Source organism: Mauremys mutica, chromosome 7, assembly GCF_020497125.1.
Source record: "Mauremys mutica isolate MM-2020 ecotype Southern chromosome 7, ASM2049712v1, whole genome shotgun sequence".
Taxonomy (NCBI): Eukaryota; Metazoa; Chordata; order Testudines; family Geoemydidae; genus Mauremys; species Mauremys mutica.
Window position 1 is genome coordinate 93503203 of NC_059078.1, and position 23605 is coordinate 93526807.

Here is a 23605-nt window from a genome sequence, read left to right on the forward strand (position 1 = left end):
AGCCTTCGGCTCCGCGGTATTACACTCCGCCACGTCTCACTCCGACCCCACCGCCTAAGTAAGGCTTGGGAATCACCTGACTGGAATGCATAGGAGCAATCACTCGAAGAAGAAAAGACGGTTACTCACCGTAGTAACTGTTGTTCTTCGAGATGTGTTGCTCCTATCCATTCCAGACCCGCCCTCCTTCCCCACTGTCGGAGTAGCCGGCAAGAAGGAACTGAGGAGCGGACGGGCCGGCTGGGGTATATATTCAGCGCCCAGCCGGCCCGCCGGAGTTGCTAGGGTAAAAAAGTTCCGAGATGCCGTGCACGCGCGGCGCACACACCTGACTGGAATGGATAGGAGCAACACATCTCGAAGAACAACAGTTACTACGGTGAGTAACCGTCTTTTACATGAAAAATGGAAGTGGAAGCTTCAGCCTACCAGATGGAGGATCTGAAACTTGGAGAAAGTAAAGTAGTATTTCTACATAGCTCTGTGATCGTCTTTTCAATACCATAAATGACTGTGCAGCCATGGAGGCTGATCTCTGTTCTGGAGGGGTGTTTCTTTCTCAGTAGTAGATGTAAAACTCCCAGGAGCAGTTACAGATTCTGCCAGGTAAGTTGAAGCCAGCCAGACTCAGGGAAATGACACTTAGTGATATCTACTTGAAGGTGCAGGAGTGGGAGTTTGTTCTCTGTCTGATTGCCCCCAATCAGGCAAGGAAAGAATTTTTAAAAGTCTGTGTGACCCAAGAATTATGTTTCTCTGGGTTGCTCCACAGCTTAGCCAGGAAGTAAAGAAGTACAGTGAAACCTCGCTAAAACGTGACCTTTGGGGTCCAAAAAATTCCATTGCGCTAAATGCGGGGTCGTGGTATAGCAGGGTTTCAAACCAGTCAGTTTTTCAGTGGTCCCCAAAGCGGTGCATTGAGGTGCACCGCCTAATGCCCCTGGTGCCTAGTGCCCAGCAGGGGAGAGGAGCTGCGGCCCCCCACCTGCCGGGGACAGAGAACTCCGGGGCGCGGGCGCCGGTGCTCTCTGTCCCTCGCAGGCTTCAAAAGGAGCTGGGGCCCCGCACCTGCTGAGGACAGAGAACTCCAGCTGTGGGCGCCGGTGCTCTCTGTCCCCGGCAGGCACGGGGCTGCGGCTTCTCTCCGGCTTCAAGAGGAGCCGTGGCCCCCTGCCTGCCGGGGACAGAGAACTCCAGAGCTGCGGGCGCTGATGCTCTCTGTCCCCGGCAGGCGGGGAACCGCGGCTCCTCTTGAAGCGGGAAAGAAGCCATGGCCCCACACCTGCTGGGGACAGAGAGCACTGACCCCAGCAGCCCCGGAGAAGCCGGAGAGAAGCTGAGGCCCCGCGCGCCTGCTGGGGACAGAGAGCACTGGCGCCAGCAGCCTCGGAATTCTCTGTTCCCAGCAGGTGCGGGGCTGCAGCTTCTCTCTCCTGCCATGGTGTTGGGGACCATTGGTACGGTACTGTACTGTATTATACCTTAAAGGGGAGCCAACCTGTGATCGCGTTATATGCGATTTCGCGTTATGGCGGGGCGCATTATTGCGAGGTTTGACTGTATGTGCTGAGTCAAAGTTTCCCCCTGCTCTTTCCACCAAAACACATGAGTATATGAAGCTAAAGTTTTCACTGGCTTCAATCTTGAAGCCCTCCAGAAAATGGGCCTCTACTAAGAGGCTATACAGACCTTTATAGTACTAGAACTTCTGGTAGGCTCCAGCATGAGATATATGGGTGTTTGTAGGAGAGAGGGGGTGGAAAGACGGGAAACAGAGATAAGATACTGAGTGGTGGTATGAAGTTGGCTTGCTCCACAACCTAGGAGACCAGAGATAACTTCTGAAAGATAGTTTTATAGGTATGACTAAGGAAGAAAGTGAGATTCTGATGTACCAATCAGTTTTCAAAAACATTTCCCCAGTTTACTATACTATGAGGGATGTTTTAATACCATATTTTGTGACTAGAATTCAAAATGTTGATAGTAGGCAACTCATTTGCAGTTCATCATAGAGTCATTATTTGTTTGCAAAGCACATCGATTGCAGTAAATTGCTATGCATATTACATGGCTCTTCAAAGTACTTTCTAACATTTTCAACAGAGCTGATTTAGAGCTCATCACAGATTCCTTTTCTGTTTCCAAATTGCATACATGGTAAAGAATTGCTAGAAGACAAGAACTGGTTATGCATATTATTAAAGGGAACTGTTTAAATACATTTTCTTTTAAAGTTTCTTAAATAGGAAAAATCATCTGTCTTCTTCATACATTAATTTAAGTAAGGTACTAACTGCATAATGAGGGAAAACTAAGTGATGCCAATTTGTAATATGCTAAGGGAAATAGAAACTATTAAAACAAAGACTTCCTCTAAAAACATAAATCCCTCAACAAAAGGGGGAGGAGGGGAAGTTCCAGTATATTTGCATGCAGTGTTTCAGCTTTATACTTTGAAGGACTTTTAAAGTCTATCTTATCTATAGAACTATTGTGAACCATTTCATTTTTCACTGAATTTCCCAGTTTTTGTACATAATTTTTATGGTCAATGAATATTTATAGGAACTGAATATTTATAGTTTCCTTAGGTGAAACAGAGTTTATTTGGAAAGTAGATTTTACATTGGTAGTAGGCAAACACAAGACTATATAGCCGATGTAGATATGTAGGCAGACAACCATATTTACCTATTCTACTTCCCCTTCCTGTCCAGGCGCTTGACAAATCCTGTCACCACTTTTTTTTTCTTTAACATCTCTTTAATCTGCCCATTCAGGTCTATTCCCACTGCTAAAATCTTGTTCATTTTGGAGTGGAGACAGGTAGGAAGAAGTTGCGGGCTGGCATGCCTATGGAAGCAGAGTTTATATTGTGGTGTATTGTTTGCACAGTAGCTCTGGTAGAGTTCATAAGTCATTGGGTGCCATTTTGTAGGCATAGATCTTGCTGGACATAAGTAAAATTTGAGTGAAAGGTTAATATTGTAAACAAAGGGGGACAGGCCATATGATTTGAGTGCATCTGTAAACAAGACTGTGCTGGAGACAGTATCTCCAGGTCTAGTTGAGATAAGTGGGATAACTGATAAACTTGAAATGCAGATAAGGGAAGGACATAAACAACTGGTTCCTACATGACCCATACAATGTCCAAACCAATTAGATTCAAGAAATTCAGATGTTAGTAGTTAGGGAAAAGTATATAAACTATGTGGTGTGTAATATAATTGGGATTGTGGTATCACCATGATCCTAAACCCCTTACATCTTGGTCCTGGCCAGCATGAGCACGGATTTGTTACATGCCTAATAAAGTAACCTGAGTGATGAGCTGGAACTGAACTGAGTTTTTTGGGCTCCCAGAGAACTAGATGAAATGTTGTCCCAGAACTGGATGAGATGCTCTGGATAAGCCAAATGGAAAATCCCAACACATTTCAGACTCAGAATACACTTATGCATCCTATTTGACATGTACTGGTCATGTTAAAAAGTCAGCCATATGCCTATTTGATCATATGTACAGCATTTTTCATATAGAAAATATCTATATATTTTATTATTACAGATAAACAACCACCAACTAGACGATGATATGCACAGCCACAATTCACAAAAGAAAAAATAGGTGCAAGACTCATATAAGCAACAGAAACATATTACTCATTGAGAGAGTTAGCATGTTTGGCAAGCCCAAGGAAAAATAACCCAATAAAGTCAGAGACCCGAAAGATCTGCTTCAACACAGACAACTATGACTCAGTTTAAAACAACATAAATCAAACCCTGAAAACGTAAAACCCTCAGGTTTTGAAATAAATGAAAAAAATATCAGCTGTGACCAAACACTTTGAAAAATGGTAATAAAAACTTCAGTCTCACACATTTTCAAAAATAAATAAATGAATATAATCATTTAAACAAAAAAACAGAGCAATTCGTTTGCTCTGTTCTAGCCTCTTTTCATCACTCTAGCATCAGAAAAGGACAGAAAGTTGGTGTGAACCAGCAAGCTAAAATTCTGGTTCTGTGCCTCTTTAGGGAGATGCCAAGGGTGTGTTTAGAATGCAGTGTTCTCTGGTGATCCCCAGTTGTTATAATGGCCCTTGGGGGCCACTACCAGTTGGTGCAGTCTGAAGCTTTGAGACTGCTCTAAACGTTATTGAGTTAGTAATAGAGCAGAATTGATTTCAGGTATAGGGGTTATGCCCAGCATTTGTTGTCAAATTCAATCTGTGCAGGTAAAGATAAAATTTACCTAATTAATATGAATAAATTAGATGACAAAATTACAACAAAATTATTGGGGCTCAAATCCGCTCACATTCAAGTCAATGGGCCTGGTTCTGCTTTCACTCTGGTATAAATCATGAGCGACTGCAGTGATGTTATATTAGTGTGAAACCACTAGAAGACAGAGGAGAATTGCACTCATGTTTTGTTAATTCACATTCAATTTATCTGTGCTAAATAAGTCATTTTAATTTTTCTATCAACTTTAAAGGTGTGGTCATGTTATCATACACGGTCATTCTCTAACTGTCTTCCTAACATTTCCACAATTGCTTTGGATAATGGATAAAAAATGCAGCTCTTTAGTTTCTGGGTTTTAGCTAACAGCTCCTTTAAAATATGTTAGAAGAGTGTAGTGCACCTGTGCTCCATTATTCACAGATTTTCTTAAGAAGAAACAGTATATTAAATTGTGACATTAAGAGTGAGATTATTCCCTGCCTCACACTGTGCCAATTCAGTCACTTTCATTCAATTCCTGTTAGAGTAAAAGCTAAGATAAAAATACAATTACTTTAATTCATTTACATATGTTTGATTTGCAAAACATTAAGTATATAGCCTTGAAGTAAGTACTACAGGTGATTCTATAGTTTATGAAGAATTTCTTACATGAAAACAAAGAATAACAGAGTGAAAAGAAAAAAATGTTTTTTCACCACTTAGGAAACGTAAAAATGTCTGTTGGAAACTTCTCTAATGGATCATCTAGTACAGACTAGATGTGATTAACGTCTAGTTACCTTGAGAGAGGAGTGTACTATCTAGCCTTAAATAATTGGCTGCATGCAGGTATTGGTTACACAGGGCAAACCAATTTAAAAAGAAAAAGATATATTCTCCTACCAAAGCACGAACATCATTTCCATTAATGTTATGCAACTTGTGTTTCTTTTATGTTTTTCAATTAGGATTCTATACTTCACCCTTTTTTTGATAGCTATTTTCTTATAGTGCAAGAGATCAACATAAAACTAAAGATCCAAATCTTGCTAATTTTACTCATATATGCAAGATTAACAGAAGTAATCCTAGATAAGCATTCCCAGGGATACTTACTTTTATATTTGTGTGTCTCATTTGTTCATCATGTTTTTTTCTGACAGCTAATATGTAGCTAGAAAAGTATTTTATTGACTTTACACATTTCCATTTAAAATTGATGTATAGAGTTTAATATTGTTAACGTGATCCAAATAAATTAAACTATTTACAATTAAGCGTGTATTTTTGATATACACAGATTTAACTTGGCACAGGTTTATTTATAACATTATGAATTATTATGGTTATTTTTCAAAACACTACAAACACATCTCTGGCAGCAGCACAGGAAATAAAAAGGTCCCATGAGTACTTTATTGTGCTGCTTGATAAATGTATGCTTTTTGCTTAGATTTCTAATAAAAACAGAGGTTGCAGAATTTTCTCACATATTAAATAAAAGAAATCAAAGGAAAAGCAACAGCATATTAATGGAGGTTGCAGAACTAAAAAGAAGTTTAAAAATCAGCTTTTTTCATGAATTTTTAAGTATTATGCCTTCATTCTTTTGATACATGGCTATAAGATTGGTTTTGTTGGTCAAGTTGTGAAAAAAAAATCAAACACATTTAAGGCACACAGGTTAAAATTGTAATGGGTCTTAATTGTGCCTGTAATATTCAGAAGTGTGTAATTCTAACATGCAAAATGGACAGTTAACAGGCAAATACTATGCTGTATGCAATGCAATTATTTTAAATTAATTTTATGAGAGCAAACAGGAACCCAAAAATGCTGCAAGTCCTGTTAAGGAGACTCATTAAAAGCATGTCACTAAATAGATCAGACTTATTGCTAGATTTTATACAAAGACTAAATCAAAATATATTTTGTGTGGCACATATACAAAGCAGAAGGAAAGTGAAAACAAATTCATAAGCCAAGATAGTATTGAAATGGCCTGATTCCTAGAATGTACTAACTGCTTTGGGAGTTGAAAACACTCAACAACTTGCAGGCTAAGGCCCTAAATTAGCAAAGAAACTTCCAAGATCAGTTTTCTAAATGCTAAGTGATCTCCCTCTCAGACTACATGAGTCAAATCTGTATGCTGAGCCTGACTTAGGCTACTGGCCCCTGGTGGTGGAAAGTCTGCCAGAGGATGGGAGTAGTGGAGCAGGCTGGCCGCAATCTCCACTCCACTGCGGAGGACCAGAGTCAGCCAGCACAGACCAGAAAGATGTGAAGGGGTAGTGGTAAAATCCTGGCTTCACTGAAGTTAGTAGCAAAAATCCTATAGGCTTCAGCAGAGTCAGGATTTCATCTAGGAAAAAACATTAATTTGGTATAGCTCCTGGGCAGACCCTTCCAGCAGGTCATTTGTTATATCTGGACATGTCTGCCCTACCCTGCTGTAATATCAACAGGAGAGCAACAGACGTACTGTTACCACCCTCCTCCAAGGCTGATATTGTCCCCCCAGTGAATGCAGAAAGATGCAAGTTTCACTATCTGCACCTTCGGAGTTTAATCAAGCTCATTATGTCTAAATAATGGAACAGATAACCACAATCTGGAACAAAATTGTGAAGCTGTGAGTTCCGAAGAGAGCCTAGAACATTTTCTTACAAGAGGACTTATAGCCCATGGACCTCATACTATCCCCAAGAATTAAAATCACTTACCTCTTCTAGGACATCAGCAAGCTTACTGAGGATCTCTTCAGGAAGACTCTGGAATGTTGGAACACTGTAATATAAAATGGAAAAGAACTATTGTTTAATTGATAAAGTTAGTTTATTTCATAAAGTCAGTTAATCAACAAGGTTCCACAAGAGCCAAACAACTCTATTATTTAAAATCAATATGGACTCAATCTTGTCCTGTAGTTCCTAACATCAAGACCAGAATACCAATTTTAGCTTAATAAGCATAACTCTTCAGGATTGTCACAGGATTGACATGCATCCGACGAAGTGGGTATTCACCCACGAAAGCTCATGCTCCCAAACGTCTGATAGTCTATAAGGTGCCACAAGACTCTTTGCTGCTTTTTCAGGATTGATCATCATAAAAGCAGCATACACAGTGAATTCTTATTTCTCTCTGCCTCCTTGGTGTAATTTAGGCACAATGATTACAGGACAGTAAGCTACATGGAATAAACATTTTGAAGCTATGCCTTTCCTGTATAAGGTGAAATGTGAATATCCTCTAAAATAAATCATATTGGGAATCAGCTAAATGAAACTATGCTACAAACTCTTCTGAGTGGCTTGTCTTCTTGACTGCCTCTAAGTGCAGCTCCTATGAACACTTGAGTGAGCCACAACACCTGGGCCAAAGTTTTCAAACACAAGAATTAAATGTGGCTCCTAAATCTACATTTTGGTTCCTAAATAATTAGGTTGATTTTCAAAATTGCTGATCACCCAGCAGCTCCCAATTCATGTCAATGAGAGCTACTAGATGCTCCAAACTTTTGAAAATTAGCCCATATAGGGTATGGCTACACTTGAGATTTGCAGCGCTGGTGGAGGCTTTCCAGCGCTGCAGTTAGTAAGTGTCCACACCTGCAGGGCACATCCAGCGCTGCAACTCCCTGGCTGCAGCGCTGGCCGTACACCTGGGTCTGCCTGGGGAATAAGCATTGCAGCGCTGGTGATCCAGCGCTGGTCGTAAAGTGTGGCCACACACCAGCGCTGCTATTGGCCTCCAGGGTATTAGGAGATATCCCAGAATGCTTTTAACCCCTTTGTTTTGTTATGCAGCCTCTCTTTGTTTTGTTGTGAACACGGGGCTCCGCTCCCCTCCGCTCAGGGAGCTGCTTATCTAAAAAAACAAACACAGCTCCTGTTTGCTGTGATCAATCAAATGAGATATCCCCCCTGCTTGCCTGATTCACAGGGGTTGAGTGTTTGCTTTTTGCTTGAGGAGAGAAACAGCAGTGAGAAAGGGAGTCGGCAGCTGCTTATCTGGTCTGCAGGCTGTTTGCAGTTAACACTAAGGGGTCGGAAAAAGTTTCTGATTTTGCAAAAGCAGGGAGCCGATTCACAGTGTCAGCTCCAAAAATCCACTCTCTCTCTCTCCTCTGCTCCCTGTCACACTACACTCCACCCCACCCTACCCGCCTCTTTTGAAAAGCACGTTGCTGCCGCTTGAACGCTGGGATAGCTGCCCATAATGCATCACTCCCAAGAGCGCTGCAAATGCTGCAAATGTGGCCACACACCAGCGCTGGTAGCTGTGAGTGTGGCCACACACCAGCGCTGTCCCTGCACAGCTGGACGACCAGCGCTGTAACTCCCAGCGCTGCAACTCTCAAGTGTAGCCATACCCGTACTTAGGAGCCAAAATCAGGATATAGGAGATGAAATGTTAGGGTCTTATTTATGTAAATCTTGGTTCTGATTGCTGAGCAGGAGTAAACAAAAACATTAAAAAGTTGGCTCATTCCCACTACCATTTGTAATCCCTGGGTCCCTGGTCGTGACCTGTGTCTGCTCCCATCACACTAGTTTTTCTTCATGTGAATCATGTTCATTTCAGAGTGAGCACAGAGACGTGTTCACATTGGGATTATGTTTTAAATTATCTTTTAAACCACTTGAAATAAATGTCATATCATGTTTTTAAAGTGTTACAATTTAAGCCCTCCCCCACCCTGCTCTTCATTAACTTTGATTAACAGGATTTTCCAATGCTATTTTAGATTTAAACGTTAACACCATTGTAAAGCTTTGCTGATAAATACATTATTCTTTGAATTAAATGCCAATTTAAAATATTTTTATAATCACACTAATTGACATATTAGGCTTCTATGTTCTCTTCAGTTTAACAATATTTGTATTAGAGAGGGCTAGTAGATGCAGTACATGATGGATGAAATTCATCCTGTGAAAAGGGCCTGTCCAAGGCCAATCATTTACATTCCACTTTAGCTGTCAGAACAGAATGTAGGTGGGAGATGAGCGGTGTATAGGCTTTGGGTGGGCCCTCTATACAGGGTAAATTGTACCCTAAATGAAGTCGTCATTTTTGCCTCTGTAGATGTGGGTTCAGGCTCTTTTTAGATCACAGAAATAGAATCCTTCCATAGTGTAGAGAGCCAACAGAAGCCCCTCTGCATCACAGAAACCCTCCACAAGGACTGTGCTGGGGGTTTGCTGGTAGGACAGCCACACATGGGTGTCTGCGCACCGACATGAGGCACAGATCGTTTCCTGACAGCCCCATATAGTCCAATGTGGAAAGTCAAAGGGCTAACCCAGAGACGGCCCAGGGAGGGACCAAAGATCCCAAAGTCCCAGTCCCCAGTTATAATTGTTTTGAGTACCACAGCCACAGAGTGTAACCCACATTAGCAACCTAATGCTAGGGTAGGGGTGAAAGAGGCAGTGCTGCACTTCTGGACTCTGGACCTGAGCTAGATTTCACCTCACTAACTGGTCAATATTTCATCCATATAAAGTCTGGTTCTATGCAGGTGGTGTAGATCCAGTCTTGAGAGGTGCTGACTGTTCTTGTTGCATATCAAAGTAGTTAAAGGTACTCAGTACCTCACAGAATTGGGCTCCTGTGAGTCCTCAGTCCTGCACGGAAGTGAAGTATCTGTAATTCCCATGGCTGTTTATGGGAGTTGTGGCTGCTAAATACTCCTAGGATAAATCCCCAAATTAACCGAAAATTAACACTATTTATGGTAGTTTATAATATGCACCATATCAAATAGTAACAGTATCATATTTGGAGCCAAATCTCCTTCTCATGTGAAACTCCCAATGAACATTTTTGAGCATGTGTTTACCAGGATTTGTCCCTTTATGAGCTTAACATTAATGTGTTCTTTGACATGGTTTATAGTAAATTCTTAAAGTAGACCGAAGCAGTCATTATTTATTAAATATTAGTAATATGTATAAATCAACTGTATAATTAATTACTAATTGAGGCACAACTGGCAACTTATTAAATCATGAGATAAATAACATGTACAATTAGTTCTTGTTCCAAAACCTACTGAAATCAATGAGACTTGCTCCATTGAATTCAATGGGCTTTGGATCACTTAGAAACTGAAAGTAATTTCCAAAGGCTTTGGCAAAAATCTAAATATATGAATCCCATCCAATCTATAAAAATAATGATGCAAAAGTGGTCAGAGTAATTAAGTTATTACAGTTCCAGTAATAAATACATTTTAAAACCCCTTAAATTTGCCAAGATGTAAGTCCAAGCTTCTGTCAGTCATGGTATTTTTTTCTGCAAAACACTGTTTCCGATGGAGGTATACCGCTGCTACTATACTGTGGATCAAAGTAAAGAGATGGGACAGAAATTATGTGTTGCCTTGATCTCCATGTATTACAGAAATTCATTATTCCAGCTTTACTATTCTCACAAGAAGAATCAGAAAGAATGAAGTGATAGAGTAATATTTCCTACAAAAGACAGCTGTCCAAAATTTTTCACTCCACCTAAATCAGAATTAGGACAGAATTTAGCATATCACATTTTTTAATGAAAGTAATTTCCCTTTTAGGACACAGAACTAAGCTACAATTAAGGTAATAGATCCATTACAGTCTAAGTTGTAGAGAAAAGAACTTTATGAAGCCTATTCCTTAAGCAAGTAAGAAAAATGGCTTTGTGTATGTTGTATCAGACAATCTCAGTGAACTAAATAGTCCTATTGTCGAAAGCTTAGGGCAGGGCTACACTTGCAGATGTAGAGCGCTGTGAGTTAAACCCGCCTTCGGAGAGCACAGTAAGCAAAGCACTGCAGTCTGTCCACACTGACAGCTTCAAGCGCACTGGTGTGGCCACATTTGTGGCATTGGAAGCAGTGCATTATGGGCAGCTATCCCAGCATGCAAGTGACTACAACGTGCTTTTCAAATGGGGATGGGGTGGAGTGGGGTGTGTCAGGGAGTGCGTTGTGTGTATGTGGGGAGAGAGAGAGTATTTTTTTGGGGTGCTGAGAGTGTGTCAGCATGTAAGTTCAGACCTCCCTCCCCCCCACCTCTCTCTCACTCACTCAAAGGAAACAGTAAATGTTTGCTTTTTCTCGGAGCTGATAAGCAGCCGACTTCTCTGAAATGGAGCTTTGAAAGGGCATTTCCGCATTCCTGCAGCCGATTTCACAACAATGACAAGAGTGGCCACTTGACTGAAGGTGATTATGGAATGTTTCCAGAAGCTGATCACAGCGCAGTAACGCAACACCTCGTTCACACTGGTGCCGTGGCGCTCCAGCGGGGGTGCAGTAAATGTTATTCCACTCGCCGAGGTGCAGTACTAGCAGAGCTGTAGCTGCGGAGTCAGAGCGCTCTATGTGCCTTGCCAGCATGGACGGGGAGTGAGCTAGGGCACCCGGGGCTGCTTTATTGCACTGTAACTCGCAAGTGTAGCCAAGGCCTTAGGGTATTTAAACAAATTAAGTTCACAACAGAAAAGGGTGAAGGAAAGAAGGAAATGTTTAAAGCTTTTTCATTGCAATGGAGCAGATAATTAGACAATTAGAAATGTTGACAAAGCACAAGTCCCAAATAAATTATATCCCAGAATTACAAAATTAATATCTTAGTAAACAGAAAGCCTTTAGAAAGGATTTATGATAGCTCAGAAAGGACCAGGGTGCTTCTAAATGACTGGAGGGTGGCAATACAGTTAGCTTGTATTTACATTGTGGAAGATGCTCAGATACCACAATGATTGACAAGCTTATAAAAACTTATTTATGAAACAGGATAGAAAAAACAATTATTGATCTGTGAGCCTGATTTTATGAGGATGGCAATGTGAGATGAGGATACCTGATAAGGAACAAGATTATGAAAGTGAATAAGATTATGAAATGTGCAACATTATAAATGTATAACTTAGTATTGGATAATTAACTGGATACATAAGAAATCATGAATAACTCTTCCATTGATATTATCAAACTTATAGATGAGGAAAAAACAATAGATGTAGTTGATTTCAGGAATATTTTTGATACTATATTACCGGCATACTACAGATTTACTTACAAAGACCAATATTTTCAAGTATGAGCACCCTCAATTAGACACTTGAACCCATATTTAGTCAACCATGTTTGAAAATTTTGGCTAAACTCTAAAAGAATAATATAGGTGAGGCCTATGGCATAAGCAAAGAGATAAGAAAAAAGTGGTCATGAAGAGAAAGATATATAGTAGAAAGATAACTGGGCTGATACAAGGCTTAATATTAATATTATCTAACATTTTACATATGTTTTCAGAAGGCTGCAAGTAGAAAAAAACTTATTTTGTTGATTGCTTAAAACTAGAGAAGGCAAAGTCTGAAAATATGTAAAATGGAATAAACATTATTCTGGATGTAATGTTAATTTATAAACAAAGACCTGTTATTACTTTATGAGTATCAAAAAGCTCATAAAGTAAGATCTTAAATGGAAAGGCATCAGTTCATGCTAACTAGGGGAATGACACTTAGTTGAGGTCACAAAATTCAACACACTTGCAGAACCCAATCCCAACCTCTTTCACTTGCCTGTTTTCTGTATTCTCCCCAGAGAGCAGGAGAAATTTGATATCCCTCTCTTTTCCCCCTTCCCTCCAGTGTCTGAGAAGCTTGTGAAGGCCAGGGATCTTCTGGACCAGCTATCTAGAAACAAATGGTACTGATTCTCCTTGGACTCCAGAGATGGGTTTCTGAACCACAAGGTTCTTCTTGGCCAGCCACGTAGACGCAAATGGACTCTCACCTCCCATCCCATGAACTACTCCAGCAGGCTGTCTCATCATTATAGCAAACTGGCAATGCTCATTCAGGTACATTCATGTTTTCCCCTGAACTATTTACCGTGAACACTATTTTTTCCAGTTGCCTTAGATAATATCACATTTTGTCAACATCTATGTTATTGCCTAAGTATTTCTTGTACTAAAAGTAGGAAATACTGCAGGTATTGAGATGGTGCTACATAAGGCAAAGCTGGAATGCTCTTAGAGGTACTCACTCTATCTGTCCCTAATAAATGCTAATACTTGATTAGGCTGATCCTTCATTAGTTGCATACCCCAAAATCCAATTGAAATCATTGTTCAGAGAACAGAGATGGGACCCTGCATAGTAACTAATTTTCAGACTAGTGGTTAATAATAACTGGAGGAGTGAAGTTGTACATAACCAGTTCAGATGTGATTTCAAAAGGTATGCAGCAAACTAATAAAGAGAAGTACTTAGTGGTTATCAGTTCAAACATATCTATAGCAAAGATTGTAAGAGGCTATGGATCAGAGCTACTAATTCCATTTTTATGTTAAGATCATCAGTTTTAATTTCCTGGATTTTTAATTAAAACTGTGCTGGCTTGCATAGTTTTTACCCATTCCTCAATGTTTATATGCCAAGTCCTGTAGTCAAAGATATTTATAGAAAATCTTTTATACATCTTGTATAGGGCTTTTGGATAAAAGACTTTGTTCAATCCCAGGTCCAGATTCTCAGATGCTGAGCACGCACAGCTTCCTTTGGCATCAGTTGTAGAAGTGAGAGCACAGCACTTTTGAAAATCCATCCCCTAGTGTCTGCTCTACATGACATCAGGTTACAATGTACGTGACCATTTTAGGCACTAATAACTGGGTATAGATATTGTTGCAGAGCTGACACTAGCAGAGCTGGTGGACTGTTGACGCTTGAATATAAAATTCTGCGTGGGTACTTCAGTTCTGAACATTTAACACAGTGGTGGTGTGTGATTAAGCGTTACATTTACAAAATGACAGCTAAGTCTGGGAAGCTGAGCAGGAGGAGCTGCAGCTTTTTATTCAGAAATGTCAGCATACAAAATGTTGGCATTGACAAGATGTTACACCTCTAATGTATGGATTTCTACCTGGTTAGTTTTTTCATCATTCAAGACAGGAATCTGAAGGATGAAAATGGAATTTTAACAAAAAATCCCAATAAACCTTGGTCTTTTACCAATGTACAGATTATACTAAACTTTGTCAAAATGATGACTGAATTAATAGAATAGACAGCAATTTTTGTCATTATTGAATCTATGATGAACACCAATATTTGAATTCCTTTAGTCTCCTTGACCAAGTGATTTTAGGTTTTAAGTCTGGATATGCACAGAGAACTGAATTGTTTGTGTTGGCTGATAATTTCCTCCTAGTGGTGAATGAAGTTCAAATATCCATGAAGACATTTTGGTCAATCTGCTGTCTTCAGAACAATTAACCACAACATGTTGTTTGATTGCCAATACACTCTGCAGGGTAGATGGCTTCTCCATTAGCTGATCCTTTCTTTTGAAAAGATCCCAGGAGTAGTACTGTGCCACTACTCATCAGCTCTGAGAGTTTTTTAATATGGCATTCAAAGGATTTCTATTCTTTGGCCTCACCTGTTCAACACATCTGTACAAAGAAATCTTGGATTAGTACTGAGATGCAACACAGGGAAGGCTGAGGACATGCTTGTAGGTTGAGGAACAAAGGCTGTTTTGGCTCCCTTGTTTGTGACCTGGGTTAGGATGACCACATGTCCTGATTTTATAGGAACAGTCCCAATTTTTGGGTCTTTTTCTTACATAGGCTCCTATTACCCCCCATCCCCATCCCGATTTTTCACAATTTGCTCTCTGGTCACCCTAACCTGAGTTCATGTGGCTATCAAACTCCTTCTGGATGTTCTGATATCAGATACCTAAGATTACTATTTTTTTCTTTTGGGTTACTGTTATGTGCTCTGCACTAAAGTGTAGAATATAGAAGGCTGCTTGCTTTGTAGTGCCTACTACAGAAATCATACTACATCTTGCTCAGAGGGTGGCAATGGCTTCATTCTGGGTGTAATTCAAAGTGCTGTTTTTGACCTATAAAGCAATTAAATTGTTTAGATTCCAAGAGATCCCGTATCTCCTTGTGTGATGTCAAAGCAATTGAGATCAGCTCAAGCAGTCACTGCATGGTTTAAACTGGAGTAGGCTGGAAATAGGGTATTCTTCGCAAGATACCCTTGACTAACTTCCCTTCTCAGTTCAAGAAAGAAAAAGTCTATTGACTTTCAAGAGCATGCTGCAAAACCCGCAAATCTTTTTTTCCTAAGCTTTTGAAAGGAGGGTACGTATACCATTAGTGTGTACTACAGATAGTCCTAGTGGGTTAATTATGAAAGGAAGACTTCATAATTTCCCATTGGTTTATATTGTAATAAATGCAATTGTTGTTACAATAGGTTAACCTAGACCACATAGTTAGGTGCATTTTAAAACTCAAAATAAATCAATACAAGGAAATAAAATTGCAGTCTGTGCTCATTGCCTGAAACTAAATTTTTGTATCAACACACTGGAATGAAGATCCAAGTATCTTAAGGTGCTTATCCTTTCTTCACAGCATTGAAAGAGCTTTCCCCACTATTGCCAAAAGGGCATTGCCTTTCTGAGCTCAAAGACTTCAAGATAAATATTGCCGAGTAGAATCTGACACTTGATTTAGGTTACTGGCAAAAAACGACATTCTAAAGAACTCGAGCTAGAAATGCCATCCAACTGGCAGCTGTCCAGTTGTCTGCAAGTAGTGTCAAGGAATAAATTGCTGGCACAGTCATCATGATAAATCATGGCCTTAAAATGAGAAGGAAATAACTTGAGCTGAACCTTACTCACTGAAGTCTGAAAACACACATTTATCGTGATATCCTCGGTCTAGTGTTCCTTCTGCCTTCTGGAACTAGTGTATAAAAGCAGCACACTACACACAGTCCAGCTGGTCTCTGCACAGACCTAAAACTACCTTCTCCATTTTTACCTCTGTTCTTTTTAGATTTACTTTTTACCTGCTTACCTGATCTGCTTGTACAAAATACTTTTGAAAAATAATCAAGGAAGTTATCTGTAGAATATTGGCACCTCTTTCCATGGAAAATAGCCTTGTAGAGACTTAGGTTCTACTTTTACCTTGAGGGCCAGATTCTGTCACCTTTACACATATTGTCTGGTATGTGTAACACAATCCAACAGAAATAAATGGGACTGCTTGCGGAGTACAGTATAACCCAATGCAAGAAAGGCAGATAGAATCAGGCCCTTATTTCCACAACTGCCAAATTCTGTGCTGTTCCATGTGGGACATTCTGTGTAAACATTTAAACATTTAAAGAGCCAATGTAAGAAATTTGCATATAACTATACAATTGAGATTATGATCAGTACACCCCAGTTTTGGGTAGGATATGGAAATGTACAGATCATTGCAGCTACGGTGGATGGGAGGCTGGGTGAGTGCATCTGTGCTGGAGGATGTTTGGAAGTTCTAGGTAGTTGGGTACATGCTGAGAGGTGTTTGGGGGATTCTAGAATGTCTGGGTTGGGTGGGGGCTGGGTTGTCTGGAGGCTGTACCTAACTGCTGGGGATGAGCAGAAGGCCTTTTGGGGAGGAATCCAGCTGGGGATGGCTAGAGGGAGCCTGGTGGGGATGTCCAGGGAAGGGGAGCTGGGGTTTGACCAGGGACTGGGTAGAGGTGTCTGGGAGGAGAATCTGGATCCAGGCCTAGTCCCCTTACTTTCTGTCACCACTCATGCTTGCTTTTGGATGCTTCTGCTGCCTTGAATTCTGGCTGCTCCTTCCCTGCTCTAACCTAGTAGGTGAAGCAGCAGCCCCTGGTAGCTGGCAGTAGCAATTACAGGCCATCCCTACTGCCCTGCTTATAGGTCAATATCTCAGCCTAGTTTTGGGAATGTGTGAAAGGGCTGCCAAGTGTGTGAGTATCACATGAGATATTTGACTCATGGCAGCCCTGTGTTGTCAAATGTCACACCATGAAATACACCATGAACATAATGAAACATGACTCCTCCTTTCTGTCAACGTCACAGATATTCTAGGAAGCGTGCAAGAGGGGAGGTAGTAAATGGGCACAGAATGGCAAAAACAACCCCACAACAAGATGAATTAAGATTTGACCTGAGCTCTCCAAAGATGCCATATATACTCTATCACAATGATGATGATAAGACAAGGCTAGTCTTCCTGCAGCAATTCACAGTATATTTTACTTTGCTTATAAAGAAGCATAGAAAAAATACAAAGGAATGTGGGGCTCCTAAGCTCACACATTAATTACAGTTACATCTGGTTTGGGGGATCAGCTCAATACCACCACTTTTAGAAAAGGAGAATTTATTTGCTCTGTGATTGTCGCAGATGACCTGCCTGCTGTGCTAAAGCTAAAATGGCACTAAAATCATTCACACTCATTCATCTTGAAGAGAATGAAAATGAAAAGGCTACAAAGCCTTTTAAGCTCTGCCAACCATAACATAGACATTACTCTGGTAAATAAACTACTTCCATTACTGAAAGTGATTCATACTAACTTTTCTGTCCAAAAACAATTACCTATGTATCTACTAAAGACTGTAACATGTAGAAAAGTGTGAAGGATGCAATAATTAGATGAGCTGCTGCATGAAAGGAAATGAGAGTGAAAGACTACATTCTTCTTCTTAGAACTCTTCTTCTACACCCTGCGGTGAAAAGATAATACCTAGATTGACAGATGGATTACAGTGGCCAATAGACAATGTGTTGAACAAATATTGATCATTTAAAGCACACATTTTATTAAGAAAGCAGTGTGCATTGACTAGGGAACAAACATTGTTCCCCTTTCCACAGGCAAAGAGGACCCTGACAGCAGTTGAACCAATGTGGTTCAATCGTATGCATGTCTGTATGGACCAGATATGAGGAGTTTATACAGAGTCATTGAAGCATTTAATTATTGTGGAAGAGAGTTCTGTCAGGGGTTCAAACACACAGTATTATTTTGACTGCATTGAGGATGAGGCAGGCTAGGGGAAAGGTCAGTGGATTCACATCTATGTCGATCCGATGGTCATTTCACCACATGGAAGGGACGTTCAGTTATCACAGGGCAGATGTTGTAATACTGGACTCTGCTTTTCAAAGCACGAGTTAATGTGATTAATTATCCTATTTTGGTCAAAAGAGTTCTAACTTTTAATAGGCCACTCAGGTATTCTCTTTTGTCAGAAGTTAATTTTGTTTTTCTTCCTGAGTCTGTCTTTCTCTCACCCTGTCTCCGCCTGACAGTGGCTCATTATGAAAGACAGCCCTCTCTCTACATCTCATTTTGAAATCCTGGGGGAGGTAATGCAATTAAAAAAAACCAAACAGCTGCTATCATGTCCAAAGGGGGAATAATAGGCAGGTATATAAACCCATTAATCTGTTTTTCATGCATTTCATGTCTAATAATCACGAAAGACTATTTCTGAGTAACGGTTAGACATTCCCAGGAGTAGTCTCATTAGTAAAAGGACAGCAGTTTTCAAAAGTATTGATCACAATTTTTGGATGCCCAATTTAAGACACCTTTCTTGTATGCCTTTCTTTTTCACGATCACCACATTTCAGAAGTCAGTCATAAACCATTTTTTTCCTGTGGCCCAGTACAATTAGCTGCTATTGCATCAAACTGAGTTTATCTTTTAAATGCTTCATAAATAATCAAGGCTAAGTAAAATAAAAACCATGGGTAAAATGGTTTTAAAAGATCATCAAGGAATTTAGTGCTGAAATCACACTGAGATCTAATATGTTGGGCATCTAACTCCCTTAGGCACCTTTGAAAATCCTGGTACAAAAAATGTTAAAATGAGGATGCAAAATTGTATTAGATTAACCAGAATTCCTTCTTATGACACTGCAGTGAACCAAAACAAAAAACAAAACCACTTATTTGTAGCAATAGATTAGATAATGTCATGATGTGCTTTGATTTATCTCCTTAGTGTCAGTGGATGCTAAAACTATAAAGGAAAGGAATTTTCCTAGGATTATTTCTAAATTTTGTACTTAAAAAGTCATTAAAGAGTGGTTAGTATTTTGGAGGCACAGTGCATGTAAGTTTAAAGAAATGATAAGTTATATGTATTTGTGGACCATTTCTTATGTTTCCCAAAATTAGATGCTCAGTTTAAATTGGTTTAAGATATTGTCAACATCTAATCTCAGTCTACCAGATATATCTACTACACTTGACAGTAAATTGCCATAATAACATCTGTTTTGTGAAGACAGTGATAATATTATTTCCACAGTGCAAAGAGAAGCTATTTGTCATGCTATTTTCACTGCTCTAATACTATCCCCGTGTTGTTGTTGATAGTTATATTTTGCTTTTAAATGTCACTGAAGCGATATTTTCTATCAGTTCAACATGCATTTTTTCCCTAGAATTATATATATAGGAACAATGTCTTGAAAAATGTAAATATATATATATATCTCACAGTTGTGGACTCAGACTCAAAAGTACTGCAAAGCCGTTGAAACCAAGGTGAGTTCCAAAGGGAGCTTCAGTTTGGTTCAACACTTCATAGGATCAGACTCTTCATTTGAAAAAGAAAAAAATTCTCCAGGAAGTTCTGGTAAATCGACTGACTATATTATTGGTAAAGCTCATGTTAGAAAAAAAAGTGTCTCTATATTTTCAAAATGACTCCAAGAATGGTCAGAACAGCATATTGTAACAATGAATGAGAAAATAATACTCGGAACATGCTTTGCACAGTTGTAACTATTCTTATTAGGGAACAACACAGAGCTTGTATGTTATCCTCAGTTTACCAATTGTACTACATGCTGAATTGCCAGAGAACTAGTTTCATGAATGAACTTGAGTTTCTTGCGCACTGAACCAGAACATCTCATGCTAATTAAATGCCGTGGGTAGGGTGACAATAACAACTTTCATAAAAATACAAGCACTTTAGATCTATGTAACATCACTGGTAATGGCCTTAAAGGAATCTACTTGGTACATTCCTCACCAGACAATAGTTAGTTTTATATAGTTACAAAGAAAAGAGGTGTAAAAAACCAAGACATTCCTTGTTCCTTTCCATTGCACTACAATAAAGCAACCAGATTTCTGTAGACTCATCCAAAAAAAAGCAGATGTTAATAAACACATTTGTTCTGTACCTCTAGAAAGCCTAACAGATGTGTTCAGAGACCCTTCTGCCTACACACTGTCTTTGTGAAAGCAATGAATATTTCAACAGGTGTTGCAAGATATCCAAAAAGCCACTGCTAGAAATAATTACTATGCCACTAACCTATCAGCAGAAATCAAATGCATCCTCTTAAATTTCTAACCTGCACCACGACAAGGACATCTTAAACAGTGTGCTTTAATAATTGATCCTTGCTTTGAGATACAGAAGGAATGCTGACTTCAAGATTTGCCCTAGGCAATAATATACTGGCAGCAAGTCCCTGACTATTTGAAGAATAGTGTCAGTGTCTTTGTTGTGTGCTCATTTGCTGATTTTAGAGGTAGTGATGGAAAAGATATTACTGACCTTTAGGTGTAATTCAGGACATTTACCTTGTGTGATTTTTTTAAAACTAACAAATGGTTTGTCTTCTTAATTCACTGCTTATAGCTGCTTTTATTAGTATTATTATTGGGACAGATCCTACAGACCCTAATCTTTACACAGAGAAAACACCACTTGAAGGTAAGCAGATTTTTGCCTGGATGAAGACTGAGTAAAGACTGCTGGATGTGGTCCATTTTTAAAATCAATTTATGGTGTACAGCACCTTTTATACGATTCCCAGCACTTTACAGAATTATGAGTTCTCACACAAATCATTATCTCTTATGGAAGGAGGAAAATTATTGGGGTAACCAATTAATTCTGCCTGCAGAGAGAGGTTTGTAAGATGGGCCGATAGCGTGTGGCCCTCCAATTACATCTTTTCTATGTTATTCCCCAGGAATTGTTTCAAAATAGATAATCAAAGAGCAGTGCTGCCATTGGCATGCTACCCATATTTGAATTCTTCCACATGTTGACAAACAGTTCAGGAGTTAATGATGAAATTGTAGACATTAAATCACACTGAACTATCAAATAGAAATTCTGTAGCTGATGCTGTTTAGGGACGTTGATCCTCAGTTATACTCAACCTCTCTGGATGGACACAACCTGCCAAATGCCAGGGAGCCCCAGTAATGCAGTGTTTTTGGGCACTTGAAGAATGGGAGGGAATTAGAGATAGATGGGAAATGATTTTCCCATGTAGTGAAAATGTTTGTGATTTTGAAAATTTTCCGGTTCTGCATCAGGGCAAAACTGAGATCTTTTGAAGTTTGTCATAAAAAATGAGAGAGACAAAAACCAGCCCCCCGCAATCCAAAATAGCCAATGCTATGGCAGTTAGGACACTCAGCTAGGATGTGGGAGACCCAGGTTCAAATCACCACTTTGTGTAAGTCAGACCAAGGACTTGAACCTGGATCACCCTTATTCCAGCTGAGTACTCTAATACCAGGCTACTCAGTGGCAGGTGGTCAGGACCTGAAAACCATTCAATGAAAGTTTTGTCAAATCTTGCACATTCCTGCAAAAAGTTTCAGTTTGATCAAAACAGCATTTTCTGACAAAAAACCTGTTTTGCTGAAGCAGCAGAGTCCTGTGGCACCTTATAGACTAACAGACGTTTTGCAGCATGAGCTTTCGTGGGTGAATACCCACTTCGTCGGATGCAAGTAGTGGAAATTTCCAGAGGCAGGTATATATATGCAAGCAAGAAGCAAGCTAAAGATAACGAGGTTAGTTCAATCAGGGGGGATGAGGCCCTGTTCTAGCAGTTGATGTGAAAACCAAGGGAGGAGAAACTGGTTCTGTAGTTGGCAAGCCATTCACAGTCTTTGTTTAATCCTGAGCTGATGGTGTCAAATTTGCAGATGAACTGAAGCTCAGCAGTTTCTCTTTGAAGTCTGGTCCTAAAGTTTTTTTATTGCAGGATGGCCACCTTAAGATCTGCTATTGTGTGGCCAGGGAGGTTGAAGTGTTCTCCTACAGGTTTTTGTATATTGCCATTCCTAATATCTGATTTGTGTCCATTTATTCTTTTCCTTAGAGACTGCCCAGTTTGGCCAATGTACATAGCAGAGGGGCATTGCTGGCATATGATGGCATATATTACATTGGTGGATGTGCAGGTGAATGAACCGGTGATGGTGTGGCTGATCTGGTTAGGGCTGAAAACATCCTGGCCAGATCTAGTGTGAATACTTCTGCTTTGGCTGCACTCCCCCAGTCCTTTTGTGTACAAGGTCAACTTGGCCAATATCTGTGCTACCCTAATCTCTTCTATGCCTTAAAGTTGTGGGTATATTATGGTCCTGTCAACACATCAAAGTCACTTCATTTCATAAAATCAGCACTGACTGAGATGCTCAGGAAGTCCACTGAAATGTGGTGCCAGGGACACTGGCCAGAAAAGGAGCAGCTTAGATGCACCAGAGTCCTGCTGCTAAGAGAACCATGCATGGCTTGGGATTGTGAAGCAGTGCAGAGACGTGCTGCTGCCACATAAGTAGCAGCTTTACATCTATTTCAGTGGATACCCTTAGTTTGGGGAAAACAGTAGGAAGTCTCTCCAACTCTCTTCGCCCTTTTTTTCTTTTAGATATAATTGGCATGATCCCATACTGCAGTGGTTCTCAAACTTTTGTAGTGGTGACCCCTTTCACACAGCAAGCCTCTAAGTGAGACCCCCCCTTATAAATTAAAAAACACTTTTTTATATTTAACACCATTATAAATGCTGGAGGTGAAGCAGGGTTTGAGGTGGAGGCTGAGAGCTCATGACCCCCCAGGTAATAACCTCGCAATCCCCTGAGGGGTCACGATCCCCAGTTTGAGAACCCCTGCCATATGGTTTATATTCCTGTAGAATACATTTCATCCCTTCCATTGAGTTAAAGAAAGTAGAAGAACAATTTGCTTCTCTACTGCCTGTAATTACAATACTTTTTTATCCTGCCAGTATAATCCTTACTGATCAGGTGTCTAACATTATCAGTGGACAGTATGCCTCCATTGTGTTACATTATATTTCCAGTATAAGAAGTTTAAAGCAACAACAACAAAGAAAAAGATTATGTCATAGTTTCTATTAAAGAAATAACTGGATAAGCTTAGGGTATTCAAAATAAAGTTTGTAAATTCAATTGCTTAAACACAATTTAAATACAGCTACAAAACATTATAAATAAATAAATAAGCAAACAAATTGTTAACTGGAAAAATATATGTAAGAATGCCTGAAATGCAATTTAAATTATGAAATGAAACTTTCCATTCATCTAGCATCAATCACTTTTCCAAATATTTACTTATTCATTGCTTTCAAAATGGATAATTTATTTAAAGGACATGAAGAACATCAGTTCTCACTTGGGTGCATTGCATCCATTTTGC

General features: G+C 39.7%; 1 protein-coding gene across 8 annotated transcripts in view; it reads right to left on the reverse strand.

Annotated features, from left to right (window-relative positions):
• Positions 1 to 23605, reverse strand: part of PRKG1 (protein kinase cGMP-dependent 1) — a 924943-nt gene that overhangs the window by 255598 nt on the left and 645740 nt on the right. For 7 of the 8 annotated variants that reach the window (XM_045024165.1, XM_045024169.1, XM_045024166.1 and 4 more), the window contains one exon: positions 6969 to 7032. In XM_045024165.1, the coding sequence (XP_044880100.1) occupies positions 6969 to 7032 (64 nt within the window). Of the gene's footprint in view, positions 1 to 6968; positions 7033 to 16255; positions 16298 to 23605 lie in introns of those variants that run through there. The other variant, XM_045024171.1, reaches the window with a different exon arrangement.